At 33.0% G+C, this 17,202-nt stretch overlaps 1 protein-coding gene across 6 annotated transcripts in view; it reads right to left on the bottom strand.

The window, feature by feature from the left end:
- Positions 1-17,202, bottom strand: part of LOC112393584 (sodium channel protein type 1 subunit alpha) — an 87,035-nt gene that overhangs the window by 16,291 nt on the left and 53,542 nt on the right. For all 6 annotated transcript variants that reach the window (XM_024735898.1, XM_024735899.1, XM_024735901.1 and 3 more), the window contains exons 17-20: positions 11,606-11,726; positions 9,659-9,813; positions 7,736-7,909; positions 3,893-4,015 (exon numbers count right to left, since the gene is read on the bottom strand). In XM_024735898.1, the coding sequence (XP_024591666.1) occupies positions 3,893-4,015; positions 7,736-7,909; positions 9,659-9,813; positions 11,606-11,726 (573 nt within the window). The remainder of the gene's footprint in view (positions 1-3,892; positions 4,016-7,735; positions 7,910-9,658; positions 9,814-11,605; positions 11,727-17,202) is intronic.

Genomic DNA, 17,202 nt, shown 5'->3' with positions numbered 1-17,202 from the left:
TCTGTATTCTACCACACAACTCACTCCTACAGAAACTCTTTCTGTCTCTGGTTCATTATCTGCTTTTTAAGTAAATCAACATGAAATGAGGGATTGACAATTAAATATGCAAATTAATGTTGGGAATTTTGATACATGAAGAAATGTCCTCTTGTCTGAATTAATTGTCTTTGAACTTCAAATCAATACTACTCATGGATTGCAATGTTTCTTTAATCAAAATACTGAAAAACTATGTGAATAAAAATCAAAAGTAGGCAAAGTAGAAATCACACATTTTAAAGTATGAAGAAGAGTAATAGAATCTTTTTAAAATCTAATGTCTGCATTTGTGTTGTGGGATTTAATTATGGTAATTATTTTTGAAAGATATGATACATTAATTATCCAAACAAAAATTCCAACTTTTTCTCTCCCTCAAAAATAAAAACTGTCCTCCTTGCACATTATTCCCAAACTTTATGAATAAACAAAATGTAGATTCATTTTTATTTATGTTTTCACTATGATATTTTCTAAGATACTAAAAGGTTAGTTGGGAGTGATGTAGTCTACGAAGTAAGTTTATGCATTAAATTCTATCTTAATACACATAATAAGATGTTTTATTTCTAGGTGGATGTTCTAGTCTGTATAATTCAAATAAGTGGGTCCTTTCATATTTACTTTATTTAAAACACAAATCACATGTGCTTACTCAGCTCTACCTTAATATATTTTTGCTTTGTTATATTTGAAAAATAACCCCTATAAACTTACACTTAATAAAGCATGAGAATGATCACACAATCAATACCAGTTTTATGAAACCTGGAATACTGCACCCTAGCATCTGCTCACACATGTCAACAGGCAAGGAAGCCACTGCCGGTATCTTGATGTCAATTTTCAGGCCCCGGACCAAAGTAGAAAATAGCAAGTGTTCTTTTAAATGCCTCAAACAGCATCATCATCTTGATAAGTTAAAAACTTCACGCAACCATTCTAAACCAGGGTCCCCCACCCTCACCAATCAGATAATCTCCCCATAAATGGATAACTCAGTATACACATATCTAAATCATATTGAGTGAAACTTAATAAAGATATCAGCAGTTGAGGTTCAAATCCACAGAGCGTAAATTCACAAAAGGTATTTTTCTCAGAAGAAAATTTAAGACAATTGAAAATAGGGGATTAGAATGTAAATACTGTATTTTCCTTACTGTGGTGTGATAGTACCCTTCCCAAGCCCTCCCTCATCCCACTAACACAAAGTCACAGTGAAAGGATGAAAGGAAGCAAAAGGGGTAATACAGTACCCATAATAAAGGGCTGAGGGGCGGAACCAGCGCTCCACCCCATCCAAGTTGGAGCAAGATTATCCTATATAAAATAGAAATATATAGTTTATTATTAGTTAGAAATCTGATATGACAGAACATTTGGTGTTACTTTTTGTATATGATGCTCTCTGTCTGTTTACCTATCAATCAAGGCTTGAGTTCTTTTGAAAAAGAAGGTATTTAAGATTTCCTAGACAAGGAAATTAAAAATACAAAATTTATTTTACTTAAGTTATCCATGACATCAATTCACTCAGTTCAATTTTACAAGTTGAAAATTTGGACTGGAAATTTGAAATACAATAAATGTTTCAAAGCTGTCAGCCAGAAATGTGCATAGAACATGCAAAACATAAAGGGCAGAGTGATGATAATTTATTTCTTACTCTCTAACTTCTTATCAAGCACTGTACAACATGCTTTTTTTGGTAATGTTGCACTAAAGCACATGCTTTGAAGAAGTGACAAAACAAAAATAAAATGAGCCTGATTTACGCTTTCACACAGCTATTGTGATTTTATGCTGCTAGGGAAAAGAATAAAATGAGAGTTTCTGAATATATTCAAAGCTAACTTCCCAATTATAATCATCATTATTATTTCCATCCTCACCATCATCCATGATTATATTGTTTACAAAGTCAAAAATTCCAAATACCAGAAACAAAGAAACAAAAATAGAATCAATAATCAGGTTATTTTGTCTCTACAATGCCAAATACATGTTGAAATCATCAGCCATTTTAGGGTTGTATATATGCTGTCATTAAGAGGCAAGGACCATATTCATAAATCTGACAATTTAAGCGATTAGTTCATCTCCTATCAGCATCTATAAGGATTTTGTTTTTAAAACTCCAAGTTTCAAAAATTAGCCTCTCCTTATAATATAAAAAGCATTATTGATCAAAATTATAGATAAGGTTATTTCTGTAAAAATTAAAGGCCCACAGGGTCAATACTGTTATGGAAATAAGGTGTTAAATATGAAAATATCTGGCCATTTGACTCATGGATTTAATAAACTTCCAAAAGGTCAAATTTGAAATAATTACAACAGCTCCAAATGTTTAGCATTGTTCAGATTTCGAAAACTTTTCGAACGTATTACTTTGATTCAGCAGAATCAATCAAATGTTTTCCAAAAAAATCAAAAAATGTTTAAGTAGAATGTATAAAAATTATATTTTTCTCCAGAACTGCAACTACCAGTCTAAGACAAAAGTGACATTTTAATTGGGAAATAAACTTAATTTTCACATATCCTGAAGAGAATTTCCAATAACATTTTAGTAAGCTTTGAGGATCTCTGTGAGAAATAAAATAAGACCGTATTATATTGTGTTAAATTGTTTCTAGTGAGGAAACATTTTTTTATATATGTTAGGGAAATTGCAGAAGTCTTCAATTGAAGATTTCATAAGATAGTCTTATGTTCTTAAAAGGTGACATTTATAATAAATTTTATTTTAGAAGAACACATAAGGCTATCAACAAACTAGAAAATGCAAATGCAAGTCTACAATACAGCTTTGCTTCTATAAACATAATGAAATCTTAGGCAGCAAAAGAGCAACGATTTTTCTGTTGGAATCACACTTAGTTCAGCAGCTTTGTTTTAGTAAAAGGAAATTTGATTAAAACAAAGAAACTAAATTTTTGTGTTATACATCTTATAGATTAATGCTTCATATTTTTAAAAAGGCATGGAAAATAACAAGTCAATAATGACAAATTTTTTAACCTGTTATGAATCATAGGGAATGCTGTAATATTTCCTTAAAAGGAGTAATATAAAATTTTTTGTGACTCATATAAATGATAGTTAAGTTATGGTTAATTTATGAATCATCTATGGTAATGAGTCAAAATTATATTTTCTATTCATTATGTTATAAAAGTTTAAATTCATTTTCACGAAAAATTGTGTAGATTTATATATAATCTTTAAGGTGATACTGCTATTTATATAAATTAAGAAGATTAATGTAGTTATAAATTGAAGCTATATTAACATAACAAAAAACTTTTAAAATTCAGTTAGTATTTAATATCTACCTTTGAATACATTCAAATAACGCAAACTTTGGCATTGTACAGACACAATTTTGACAATTAAAAATTTTTTTCCTTTACACTTACATTTAGGCACATGTATGATTCATATTGTTTTCAATAAAACTCATTAAGTACAGCTTAGACCACCACAAATGAGAAGCACATGATGTAGAATTCACTTTAGTTGATTATTATCATCATCATTACACATAGTACTTTAATAGTGCATCTGTTTTTTTTGTGTACAGGTTTGTAAGGAAACTCCCAGAATGGATTAGGAAATAAAGTCATTTTAATGAGCATGGCAGATAAATGATATTATATCATTTCAAGGGAGGCCTAAGTTCTCTTGCATATCACCTAGAAGTAAATATGCAACAGATAAAAGGAAAAAGTAGCAATTTGCAAGGATTTGCCATTCCTTTTGCATGCATGAGTTTTCCTTTTTTAAAATTTACTTTAATAATTTTGGCTCTATACAATACTTCAGGTTCTTTCATTTTCCTTACCCTCATCCCTTCAAAACGTGATAAGGCTCTTAGAGGTCTCAGAGCTCTTAGTGTCCTGAGAGATTTGATGGCGCCAAGTTCTGAGTAACCCAAGGCATTTGCTGTTAAACTGACCAATGAAACCTGCACACACACAAAAGTAAATAAATAGAATCATTGTCATTCAATTTGTAGTTACTATGTAATACAATAATTACAATTAAAAATAATTTATTTTATTGAAGTATAGTTATTTACAACATTGTGGTAATTACAATTTTTGTTTATAATTCCTCAGAAGATGAGTGGCTACATATTTTCAGTAAACCTTTTAAAATTTTAAGGAAATATTTTTAGTTGCATGCAAAGAAAGTAGCCTTCATGATGTTAATTAAAAACTAGTTGAATAAAAAAATTAAATGTCATGTGATTTACTAATTACTCAGTTAGTTAGAAAACCTAAGTAAAAATTGATTTTAAAAAGGAAGAAGTCCAGGTATAGGAAAATGTCATTGATTATTCTTCCTTTATTTTATTAAGTTGCTGCTGAATTTAGGGCTTTGCCAATGGTTAGTAATAAAATATAAAAACTGCTATTGTACCAGAAAAAGCAAGAAATATCTATCCTGTGTTGGTATTTTCAACTAATTATAATTGATACCCACAGAAATTAATGCGCTGTCATATTAATTTTGAGGTTGATTTTTTGAAGATGAAGTTTTGTTGTCTTGCTAATACTTTGTGTTTTCACTTATCTAAAGTTTATTCCTATGTAAATAATGTAACTTAAAAGTAATTCCATCATGAAACTTACTCAAAATTTTTATACTAATCTAGAGCTTCTGCCATGGACTTGGCCCAAAATCGCCAGTCAATAAATGTTTACCAAATAAAGAAATAAATAAACTAACTTCATCTGCATGAAATATGCAACTAAAACTAAGAAATAAAAATTTTAGATGTGTAATTCTCTAAATAAAGACCAAAACTCTGTATCCAGAGTTAGAATTTCTTTGGTTTGAGAATAGCTGGTATTGGATAGTTCCAAATACACTGGATACTATTTTTGCAAAATTTTCTATGTTTAAGTGTATTAAGTTGGCTTATGTTTAATATGCTTTTTAGTTTACTTGAGATGTGCTATAATTCCTTTTGTCTTTTTTTAGAGTGTTATGCTGATCCTTATGAAGTAATTAAAATAGAACCGTGAAAATTAAAGTATTATTATTGCAAAACTATAAAATTCCCTTCAGAATTATTTTCCTAAAATATTTCGGAAATGGCTATTAAAAACCAACTCGTGATAATAAATAAAATCATCATTCTTCCACTAAAAAATTCAGACATGGAATAAGCATAAAAGAGAAAAGCAAAGCTCAGGAATTTTCAAAAGGATTAAATTATATTTAGATTTAAAGCCTAGTGTGAAAAATTATGAGCAGTTGAAATATGATATAACTTCTAATGCTTGAAATCTCAAATATTAGAAACTTTCGCTTTGTGACATGCTGAAGCAATTATTCTTTTGAGGTTTCTTTCTTTTTTTTATTGAGGTATATTTGATTTACAATATTATATTAGTTTTAGCTGTACAACATAGTAGTTCAAAATTTTTATAGATTATACTCCATTTAAAGTTATTATAAATATTGGCTATATTCCCTGTGCTGTATAATACATCCCTGTAGCTTATTTATTTCATACATAGTAGTTTGTACCTTTTAATCCCCTATCCCTATTGTGCCCCTCCCCCATTCCCTCTCCCCACTGATAACCACTAGTTTGTTCTCTATATCTGTGAGTCTGTTTCTGTTTTGTTATATTGACTAGTTTGCTTTACTCTTAGATTCCACGTATAAGTGATAACATACAGTATTTATCTTTTCCTGTCTGACCTATTTCAGGTCCATCTGTGTTGTTGCATATGGGAAAATTTCTTTTCTATGGCTGAGTAGCATTCTATTGTGTGTGTGTATATATATACTCATATCTATCATATCTTCTTTACCCATTCATCTGTTGTTTTTTTTTTTTTTTTAACAGAAGCTGTTGTGGGTAGGAGTTAATTAATTAATTAATTTTTTTTGCTGTGTTGTGTCTTCGTTTCTGTGTGAGGGCTTTCTCTAGTTGTGGCAAGCGGGGGCCACACTTCATCGCGGTGCGCAGGCCTCTCAATATCGCGGCCTCTCTTGTTGCGGAGCACAACCTCCAGACGCGCAGGCTCAGTATTTGTGGCTCACCGGCCTAGCTGCTCTGCGGCATGTGGGATCCTCCCAGACCAGGGCTCGAACCCGTGTCCCCTGCATTAGCAGGCAGATTCTCAACCACTGTGCCACCAGGGAAGCCCCTATTCATCTGTTGATGGACACTTAGGTTGCTTCCATATCTTTATATTATTATAAATAATACTGCTGTGAACATTGGGGTGCATGTACCTTTTCAAGTTAGTGTTTTCATTTTCTCTGGATATATACCCAGGAGTGGAATTTCTGGATCATATGATAATTCTATTTTTAGCTTTCTTAGAAACCTCCATACTGTTTTTCATAGTGGCTGTACCAATTTATATTCCCACCAACAGTGTACAAGGGTTCCCTTTTCTCTACATCCTCGCCAACATTTGTTATTTGTGGTCTTTTTGAAGATAGTCATTCTGAAAGGTGTGAGGTGATACCTCATTGTGGTTTTGATTTGCATTTCCCTGATGATTAGCAATGTTGAGCATATTTTCATGTGCCTATTGGCCATCTGCATTTTCTCCTTGGAACAATTTCTATTCAGTTCTGCCCATTTTTAATTTAGCTGCTTGTTTGGTTTGATGCTGAGTTGTATGAGCTGTTTGTATATGTTGGATGTGAACCCCTTATCACTCTTTTTCAATTCACTCATTTCATAGTAACACTGTTAAGCTTTTCAAATAGCTCTGGGTTTGCCTTTTTTCAGAATTAAAGAGATATGATGTATATGCATGACCCTTAGTTCTAGAAATACTTTCCATAAGAAATCTGCATAGTTCTGCTGGATTATCATCTTTGGGTAATAAAACTGTTGCCTATGAAGTTTGTAATATTTCGAACACACTTTTGTAAAACTGAAATTATGCCAAACTTAAAACATATAACATGATGTTTACCTATAACAAATCTCAAAGGCAGCCACTTGTTTTGGGTGGATGAAATATTAATCATTAGGTTTACAAACTCTGTGAAGGGCTGTTGGTACATTATGGGCTTGCTGCAAATCTACAGTTACACTGGGGAAACTCCCCATCACAGAATGAAGTAGAGTTTTTCACTACACCCCGTACATCTTACTTCCTATAATGGAGTTATAATCTATATAATCTACTCTTTAAACATATCCTTTAAAAACTTTGAGAAGATGAAAAAGAATTTTTAAAAATTGACATTAGCTTCCACCATCATCACTGTTTATTGAATGTCTTTAACTCTGTATGTACTAATATCATCATTTTACAGAGCCAAAAGCCAAGTAAGTTACTCAGTGGCACACAACCAATCAGTGGTGGGGCTGGGATTCAAGCTCGATTCTATCTGATTCACAACGTAAGTAATTTAAACAACATACCCTATTTCACCACTCTCCCTACGAAGTTCTGATACGTTTTTTCCCAGCTTTTTATTCTAGATAACCACCACAAATCCCATCCCCCCATGCTAAATCAGTATTAAATTAGCTTATTTCTTACAAAAACTACACTATTATTCAGTGAATTAATTTAGTGTCTACTAAGTAGCATATCCTGTCAGCATAACAGAGTGATCAAAGATTCACTATTTTAGAATTAGTTTATAGATAAAACAAATTACCTTGAATGGAAGATAAAGATAGGAGGATACTTACATCAACAATTAAGAAGTCTAGCCAACACCAGGCATTGGTGAAATATGTCTGATAGCCATATGCCACCCATTTTAGAAGCATTTCCAGAATGAAAATGTAAGTGAAAACCTTATCAGCATATTCCAACATTGTCTTGATCGTCTTTCGCTGATCAATATATATATCCTCAAATGCCTATAAAGAAAAGTTTGCATTTTAGCTTTCTGAAACTATTATACTATTACAACTATTATGAGCTATTTTTTCTGACCACATATAAATATCTTTTCCTGATTTTATATATATGACACTTCATTGGAATAGGAGGGTAGAGGAAGAGTAGCTATCACTGTCTTTTCTTTATCTCAAAGATCTTTTAATGAATCAGGAGAAAAGTTATGCTCTCTATTGATATAACTGGAAGGAAGAAGTAAAAGCATAACTCTAATGAATTAGTTTGACTTGTTCAGGAAATAGTTCTTGATGTCACATCTTGATGCTGCTACCCTAACTTGAAGTTATTTATTCCTTTTGTTTCATATCTTTTGCTTCCTCCTGTTGGCTTTTTTAATTTTTATTTTTTGCCATAGAAAGAAGGTTGAAGAAATAAAAAGTGAAGGCTTATATTTTTCATAAAGCAGAAATTGTAATTGATCATCACATTGCCTAATTTTACTATACAGTTGAGTTCATTTGTTCCCTTTGTCCCCTTCATTTTGTTGATAGTTTATATTTCTCAGCAAAGATATGGTGTGACAAGGATGGTAAGATGAATTTACTTCTCATTTAGACTCTAATACGTATTCTTCTTCTCATATGAACCTCACTTGATATTTTATATCTAAGTATATATTCATTTAAATGGTGAAAAACTATTTCTTGTCTAAAGTGCCATGTAGATAAAATTTATTTCATCAGAGAGATATGCAGAAAAATATAGGCCTGTGTTAGAATTATACACTTTTAAGTTAAAGAAACCTAAGTAATTGCATTTCAATCAGGCAAGTTTTACCATCTTTCCATCCTTTATCTATCTATCTACCTATCTATCTATCTATCTGCATCTATCTTATGGCTTAAGTAGTCTATTTGTGTCAGCATTTTCCTAAAATGCTATCTATATGCTATACTTTATAGTTTTGTAAATGATTTTCATATAAATAGAAATTGATTCTGATGAACACTTTTATATAGAGAGAAACCAGTCCTTAAATAATCCCTTAGGCACGCTGCCCAATATTTATTTTTACTAATATCCATTGTTCTCTGAGTAGTATAAGAACAGTGGACCCAATTCAAAACGGACAGAGAAGTGGTTCCTAAGGACTTTTTGACTGTCCATAAAGAGATAATAATAATATCATTCATAAACAAAATTCATCAGAACTTAGAAGTTATATATACCCAATCACAGGACTTTACTGTGGTTGCCATGCTTACTTTCTTGTTAAAATATGAGTAATTAAATACTCATGTTCTTTGGTTGTAATGAATAAACTAGAGGGACAAATTTGGGGGGTTACTTAATAATAAGCAAAAATTAATAAATAGCTTGTTAGAAGTATATGTATACATAATAAAAGTAAATCCAGAACTGCATAGTTATACATTGTATATAGTCTGTAAGAATGAAGTGGGGTAATTAAAGATGCACTGGAGATGCGTAGAAGGGTGGGGGGGTGGGGATATGGGTGGATGGGTGTATGTATGGATGGATATAGCGATGCACATATGTTTAAGGAGGAATTCATAAATGGAGATAACAGTTTGGGGGCTATCAAACAGAGGTGATGGCTGATTCCACAGAAATGGATGTAGAATGAGGGTTCAGGAAAAATAATGCATTGGATAATAAAACAATGCTACTGAAAGGATTAATAAGTCATTAGTATTAGGTGATTCTAAGGCTTGGCATTATAGCACGTTTGCTTAATATTTACTCACCAGAGCACCACTACTAAGGAGAATCATGAAAACAATGAAGGTCTCAAACCAGTTATGTTCAACTATTCGGAAACACGTTCTTCTCAGGTTCCACCATTGTTTTCCTCTCCCTTCCTCCACACTAATTTGACAACATTTGAATCTTTGTACACAGCCTGCAAGTATAATGTTCAAACAGGAGTAGGTAAATAACTTCTGCTGCTTCATGATACCCTTTGGTGTGTCCTGGATTCATCTTCTCATTGCTACTGCCATCTCTATCTTGCTAGGATAACTCTCTAAGCCTGGAGTAGTAAGAGCACATCTATTAGCAAGAGTGAAGTTGTGAAAATGATTCAGCCTCTTTAAACGGTTCCCTGGATAATACCTGTTTTTTCTGACCCAACTGCTATTGTCCAAGAAAGAACGTTGTAAAGTACAAGTACATGTTAAGTAGCTTTGCCTTGTACTATATCATCCTATTGCACTTTGTTGAAGTCACTCTAGGAAAGGACTTCAAAGTGAAATTAATAATAAGCAGAAAACGTCCCTTTTAAAGAGGATGCAGAGCAATAATATAGTTCTTACTCAACAATGCTGTTTATTACTGTTTAGGTTCTCTTGTGGTGCTCCTAGAAGAGCTTATATAATTTTCAAGATTAATTTAGTCCACTAAAATGTGATTTGCCTAGTCCTGCTTTGATTTGGTGTTGCCTTCCCTACACTGCTTTCACTCACTCTAACAAGAATTAAATCAACAGGAACCATAATGGAAAAGAATATAAAAAAGAATGTATACATATAAAGCTGAATCACTTTGTTGTACAGCAGAAATTAACACAACATTGTAAATCAACTATACTCCAATAAAAAAATAAAATTAAAAAAATAATTAAATCAAGAGAAATTTGTGAGCACCTTTGTAATCACCATAGAGGATATTAAAAAAAAAGAAAAAGAAAAAGAGAAAAAATGTAAAAAGGTACAGAACGTGGACTTGCCCCCAGGAAACCTACAATCTGGTTTTTAAGAACAGATATAAACAAAAGAACCCTGCCTCAAGTCAAAAAAAAAATCAGGTATGCTTGAAGAAAAGGGAGAAAGGAGGGGAAGGGAAAGAAGGGAAGGAAGGAAGAAAGCCAGTAAAGATATATATATAACAGTTCAAATGAGAAAGAGAAGAACCCTCATCAGATAATACATGATTAGTTATCAGGTGAATTAAAGAATATCTTTATTTATAGCTGTTCAGAGGAATAAGAAGTTTTTTCCACCATGAAGGTAGTTCTGAGGACTTTGAGTGATGTGTAAAATTTATACAGGAAAAGAGGGAGAAAATATGTATCAGGCCTATGAGGAAAAAAAATCACAAAATAGAGAATATGCAAATATATTCATACCTTCAAAACTCAAATTCCCAAGAAACTCAGACCATGGGAAATACTAATCATGGAGAAAACAAAGCTCTTAGACTTATTGTCCATATTGTCCCAGGCTAAACTAGATACTGTGCAGGGATCAGGTATTGGGCAGTGCTTATTTCCTGTTTCACCCAGCAAGCATTGGAAAATAATGATTTTGTTAAAAAAATACATTTGAGCATTTGTAACTCATTTGACTTTAATAGCTAAAAATTTACTTCTAAAGTAACTTTTGTGTATGAGAATTTTGACTAGTGTTTAAGATGCCAACTTATTGGGAAATCACCATTTTATCTGAAATATTATAAATTAGTCATTAGTTTTGATTACATTAAAATATCTTTTCTCCATGTTCATGGTCCCTTACACATAATGGGCAGATATAACCAAAACATAACATGAGATTTTAAATCTGTTGGCATATAAGAGGTAATTGAAACAGATTGACTACAAAGTTCTATTCTGAGTGGTCCATTTTGGGTGATCAACAGCTAAAAAAAACTGCACTCTATAAAGGGAAGATTAACATGAAGATCATGTTCTTTACCTTCAGTGAAACAGGCTTCAGGTTCAAGGGTTTCCTCAGGTTCCACTACAGGCTGTTCCTCGGCAGGTGCTCCAATGTCTACAGTGCTGCCTTCGGATGAGCTACTGCTTTCATTAAGTTTCTGAGCATGAGATGGACATAAAAAGTAAATCACTTTTATTTTGGTACCTAAGAAATAGCCTAGCAAGAAAGGATTAGTACAATGAACTGATTCTGGATTCTCCTTGAAATGAAGAGATTTTAAGATTAAAAAGAATGAATGAATAAGAAGGGGAAATAAGGAAATCATCTATGGTAACTCCTTTACCATAATTTGCAATGTATGAAGTCAGACTGCTATGTTATGAAGTTACAAACGGCCATCAAAAACATGTACTAAGCAAACCACTGTCCTATGAATTAGAGAAGCCCCAGAGGGAGGGGTGGGGGAGGGGAAGTTAGTAATAATCATTATCACTTTACAAATGATAAAATTAAGGTTTTGACAGGTTAAGTAACTTGTCTAATGTCATATAACCAACAAGTGAGAAAGCCAAGATTTGAGAGAATTATTGCTGGGCCCAAAGCCAATGCTCTGACTTCTGTGCAACCACCCTGTTTCTAAAATAAAAGGAACAGTGTATTCACATGCTTATAATTCTTCCATCAATTTAAAAGTGGAAATAATCCATAGAAAAACTATCAAGATGAGTCTAACAGATGAAGAGAATCTACCATTCAATCTTGAAGTGAAACACAAAAACAAAGGCACCTTGTTTATAACATAAACCAATAATGGAATTTTACATAATACATATATTCAGTGTCTTCATGAAAATTAATTCATCAGATGCAAAAAACTAACTTTTGGATATGTGTAGACATGAGTTCTATTTAATCTTTGTTTACAGTAATTATGCCAAACGAATTATATACTTGTTATAAAGCAAATGTCATAATAGTAACTTAAGCACAAGCAATAATAAAACATTTTGGTATAATATTACTTTAACTCACAGAGAAATTTTTTTTAAAATAGTGCTTGAAAAGTCTTTAAAATTTCTGAACAAATCCAGCTTTTGCTTATCACAGTTCTTCACACATAGTGCTAAATATCAGGCTCCATATCAAACTTTGTATCCATTACTAAATATTATTGATAACCCAGATTTCAGTTTTCAATTAGCAACTGTGAGTACTGATGTGAACCTAAAATAATATAAAGTTAATTTATGTCTACTTATTGCCTCCCTAAATATCCTCCCCTGATGTGGCTTGCCTAGATGATGATAAAATAAATTGATACCTTTTTTTATGTATAGTTACTCCAGGTCTTACTGGGTCAGACTTTCTCCAGATGAGAGCTGTCGCCAATATATCCAACTTTATTCTTAAGAATATTCTTTAAAATTATCTATTCTTGTCTTATAACCCAACTTTGTAATATGTTACCAGTTACTCTACTTCTAAGCATATTTTCCCTTTAATGCATACAGCTGGGAATCAATCTACATTTTAGAAATTTTAAAAGGATATAAAAGATGATTAAATGCCCATTATTAGTACTCAGTTGGAAGATGTGCTCCTGGAAAGTTCCCAGGTATAGACAAGTGATCTCTAGATGTTTACAAATTAATTTCCAAGCACATCTTAAGCAATGTAATTATATTCCATGATCTGCCTGGACTATGGCAGGAAAGTAGAAGTGTGCCTAGTGTCACTTAAATTCAGCATGCTCTTAATTAAAGATGTCTTTTTTTTTCTTTTTTTCTATCCTAAACCTACTTTTTAAACCAAGTTCCTGATTCCGATTCTTTGCAATATCATTCTTTCAGCACCTAGACTCAAACTTCCTTGTCTTATTCATTTCAAATATTGACAGTAAAGTCATTTAATTCTACCTTTGAAATAACTCTTCTCTCAGTTTCATCTTCCAAATTCTTATGAACTCTCTGTTGACTACTGTCACTTTTTTTTGGACAGCTATAAATAATAAGTTCATCCTTATTCTCGCCTCACCTAATTCTAGACCTTTGTGGAACACAAAGCCTGAATTATGCTACGTGCCCAATAAATATTTGGTGACTGAATGAATACCTCTGTTTCAGATATTACTACCAAATGAAATTTCTGTCTCCAGATTAGCTTTCTAACCAAATTTCCCAAATCTATCTTTCACAGAAGCTGTCCTTTAGTCAAGGTGAACTTCTTAATGTTCTCTGGCTTTTGCTTATAGTGGCTTTTGCTCATCATTGTGGAAGAAGAATAATTACGCTCTCATCTTCAACACTTTATCGGCACAATTCTTTCGGCACGTACTTCTTTTTATTTAGCCCACCTCCATACTAACTGACTTACCAAGCTAACGATGCTTGGCATTTTCTCTGTAGAACACAATGACTGATGCCAGTGGTGTGCTGATATTTTCTCAGGAGGTGGGCTACACTGTAGTACACCTGTACATCTCTTCTTCCACCTGGTGAGTTGTGTACTTATCAAAAATAAGTTATGTTTGTGTTCAAATCAACCTGTACTATTGTAAATTAATGTAATTACAGAATTTACTCTTGCATAATTTGATAAAATGAGTTTGAAAACAAAGTTAGTTATTGTATTCATAAAAACTAAGTTGAAATCATTGCATAAACTTAATAAAGACAAATCTCTCATACATATACAAACACATAAAAAAACTTATTGTAAAATTAGGCGTGAATAATTATTTTTAAAAAGGGGTATCTAGGGACTTCCCTGGTGGTCTAGTGGGGGGCACAGGTTCAATCCCTGGTTGGGGAGCTAAGATCCCGCATGCCATGGGTGTGGCCAAAAAATGGGGGGGGTATCTGGGATATAAATTTCTGGAAGGATGCTAAATTCAGGTTGCCTTATAAGGTTCTTTAAAATCTTTGTCCTCTTTGAAAAACCTAAACTGGACTCATAGATGATGAATTACAGGTGTGGCTCATGCTAAAGTGATGATGCAGAACCGCAAACAATGAACCCAGACTGGAACAAGAGGCCCAAAGGCACATTTTAATGTAAGTATGTATCAATTTTCAAAATGAAGCAGTTTAATGTTTGGGATTGGAAGGAGTTTGTATACATTTCAGGAATGGGACATGATTACAGGTTCGAGTTTTAAAGTTAGTATTCATATCTGGTTTAAATAACTCCCTAAAGCAACATTTTGCAAAAGAAGCCTGGTAAACCACATCCTTGCTGACCCCCTTGATAGACCCTGATTCTCACACTAGCGAGGCAAACTTGCCCCACCTTTGTCATACTGACATCAGATAAAATGACAAGTGAATGCTAGAAAGACCAAACCACAGGCAAGTAGGCTCAGGCCAGTTAATATACTCTAGATAAATTATGCTAACCAGAGAAAAAAGTTAGTGTTTTTTCTATAAGTCCATACATAATGTAAATAAATAGCATTAGTATGAAAAAAGAAAAGAAAAACACACAAAATGAAACAGATACAGAAGTGACTGAACTGAAGTGTGCCTAGGCAATGCACGGGAGGCAACAAGGGTTTTGACTGATGAGCTAAATAAAGAACATTAATAAGTAAAATTAAATAATAAATGTATTAAATAGATTAAAACACATAAAAAATTAACAAACAGGGCTTCCCTGGTGGCGCAGTGGTTGGGAGTCCGCCTGCCAATGCAGGGGACGCGGGTTCGTGCCCCGGTCCGGGAGGATCCCGCGTGCCGCGGAGTGGCTGGGCCCGTGAGCCATGGCCGCTGGGCCTGCGCGTCCGGAGCCTGTGCTCCGCGACGGGAGAGGCCACAGCAGTGAGAGGCCCGCATACAGCAAAAAAAAAAAAAAAATTAACAAACTGAACTCTAGCTTATTGAATCATTGGCATCATCTTAGGATTCTGCTGACAACACTAAAGTTTGTGCGTTTTATTGATTTTTTTTCCCTAAGAACCACATGCTATACTAATATCATCTGCTACATTGATAATTCATTAATTTCTCTTTATTTATGTTCCCTTTGTTTTGTTGTTCCTTTTCTAATTTCTCAAACTAAGTTCTTTGTCATGTTCTTTCATCCTTTCTTGATCATCCTTGTTAATAGTAAGACATTCAGTGACTGCTTGGTCCAATTTCATAGATTTTGGAAGGAAAAGTTCTTACTGTTTGGGAGGACGTTAAAAATTTTTCAAGTGGTTATATTGTTTCTATCATTTTATTATTAATTTCTCATTTAACTGCATTGTGATTAGCTAATAACCCTATATGATATCTTCTATCTTGAGTTTATTGGTATAATAGCCCTACAATGTCTGTTTGTTTGAATTTATTGAGACTTACTTTGAAATTTGTATAAATATATCACTACCATGGGCCACTGAAAATAAGGATTCTGTGTACATATAATTTTTGAGATAACATACATTTATAACATTTTTGCTATTTATATTATTCAAATTATCAATGTCCTTATTTAATTTTTCTTTGATTCATCACAGACTAAAAGAATGGTATTAAAACTCTCACAACCAATATACTTTTATCAATATATTCTTATATTTCTCATTGTTGAAATCAAAGATGATGCGGTTCTGAGTTCTTTATTTGGTTGGAGTAATAACACTATTACTCAAAAAGGGAAGAATTTTTAGATGTATGGAAAGAGTCCATCTCTATATTAGCACATGAGAAAAGAATTCAGATAAAATACTAAATAAATTGGATAACAGCAAAACTAAAACATTCTCAAAAAAGTACTTGTATTGATGTAAAAACCAGTAAGGACAATTAATTTTTCCTTTTTTTGTTCTTACATTGAAATTTAATTTTATTTTGAAATTCACCATTCACATAATAAAGCAATTGGTTCTCATGGTCTTTGAGATTAATAGACTATTTAAATATCCATTTTAATGTTTATTAAGCCATTAATCAACCTTTAATTTACTAATTTCCAAATGAGCTAGTTCATTTAAAAATATGTATATTTTCACATGTAACTCTCAATAGCTCAATTTCTGTAAGGACTTATATTGTCCATGTATTTTTGGCAGGCTGACAATAAGTGAGCAGAGAGAATGCGGGAACCACAGCGTATCTGAAGCATCCACTTTGCCTTGTACATCAGGGCATTCAATAACCACTTAATAACTACAACCCTGATGGGAAGAGCATTTTTCCTCCTCAATGGATTTATGCAACATTTCATGCTTTTTAAAAATGTTCTGTACTATAGTAAATGATTTTGACCTTGAGGGTGAAGCAAAACAAAGGAAAGCAAACAGTACACTCCACAATATTTCTTTGAGTAAGTGATTAAATGGGTTTTGTTGTTGCTGTTGTTCTCTGACTTGATCGTAGGATGTTTATGCTTTTATTTTAGACTTGGTTTGTTACAATGAGCTTATTTATAGGGTTTACTAGAAGTTCAATTTATAATGTGATAAAAATGTTAAAAATAAATCTGGGGCTTCCCTGGTGGCGCAGTGGTTGAGAGTCCGCCTGCCGATGCAGGGGACACGGGTTCGTGCCCCGGTCCCAGAAGATCCCACATGCCGCGGAGCGGCTAGGCCCGTGAGCCGTGGCCGCTAAGCCTGCGCGTCCGGAGCCTGTGCTCCGCAACGGGAGAGGCCA

The sequence above is a fragment of the Neophocaena asiaeorientalis genome, unplaced genomic scaffold (assembly GCF_003031525.2).
Source record: "Neophocaena asiaeorientalis asiaeorientalis breed wild unplaced genomic scaffold, Neophocaena_asiaeorientalis_V1.1 scaffold72, whole genome shotgun sequence".
Classification (NCBI taxonomy): domain Eukaryota; kingdom Metazoa; phylum Chordata; class Mammalia; order Artiodactyla; family Phocoenidae; genus Neophocaena; species Neophocaena asiaeorientalis.
This window is presented reverse-complemented; position numbering and strand designations above follow the sequence as displayed.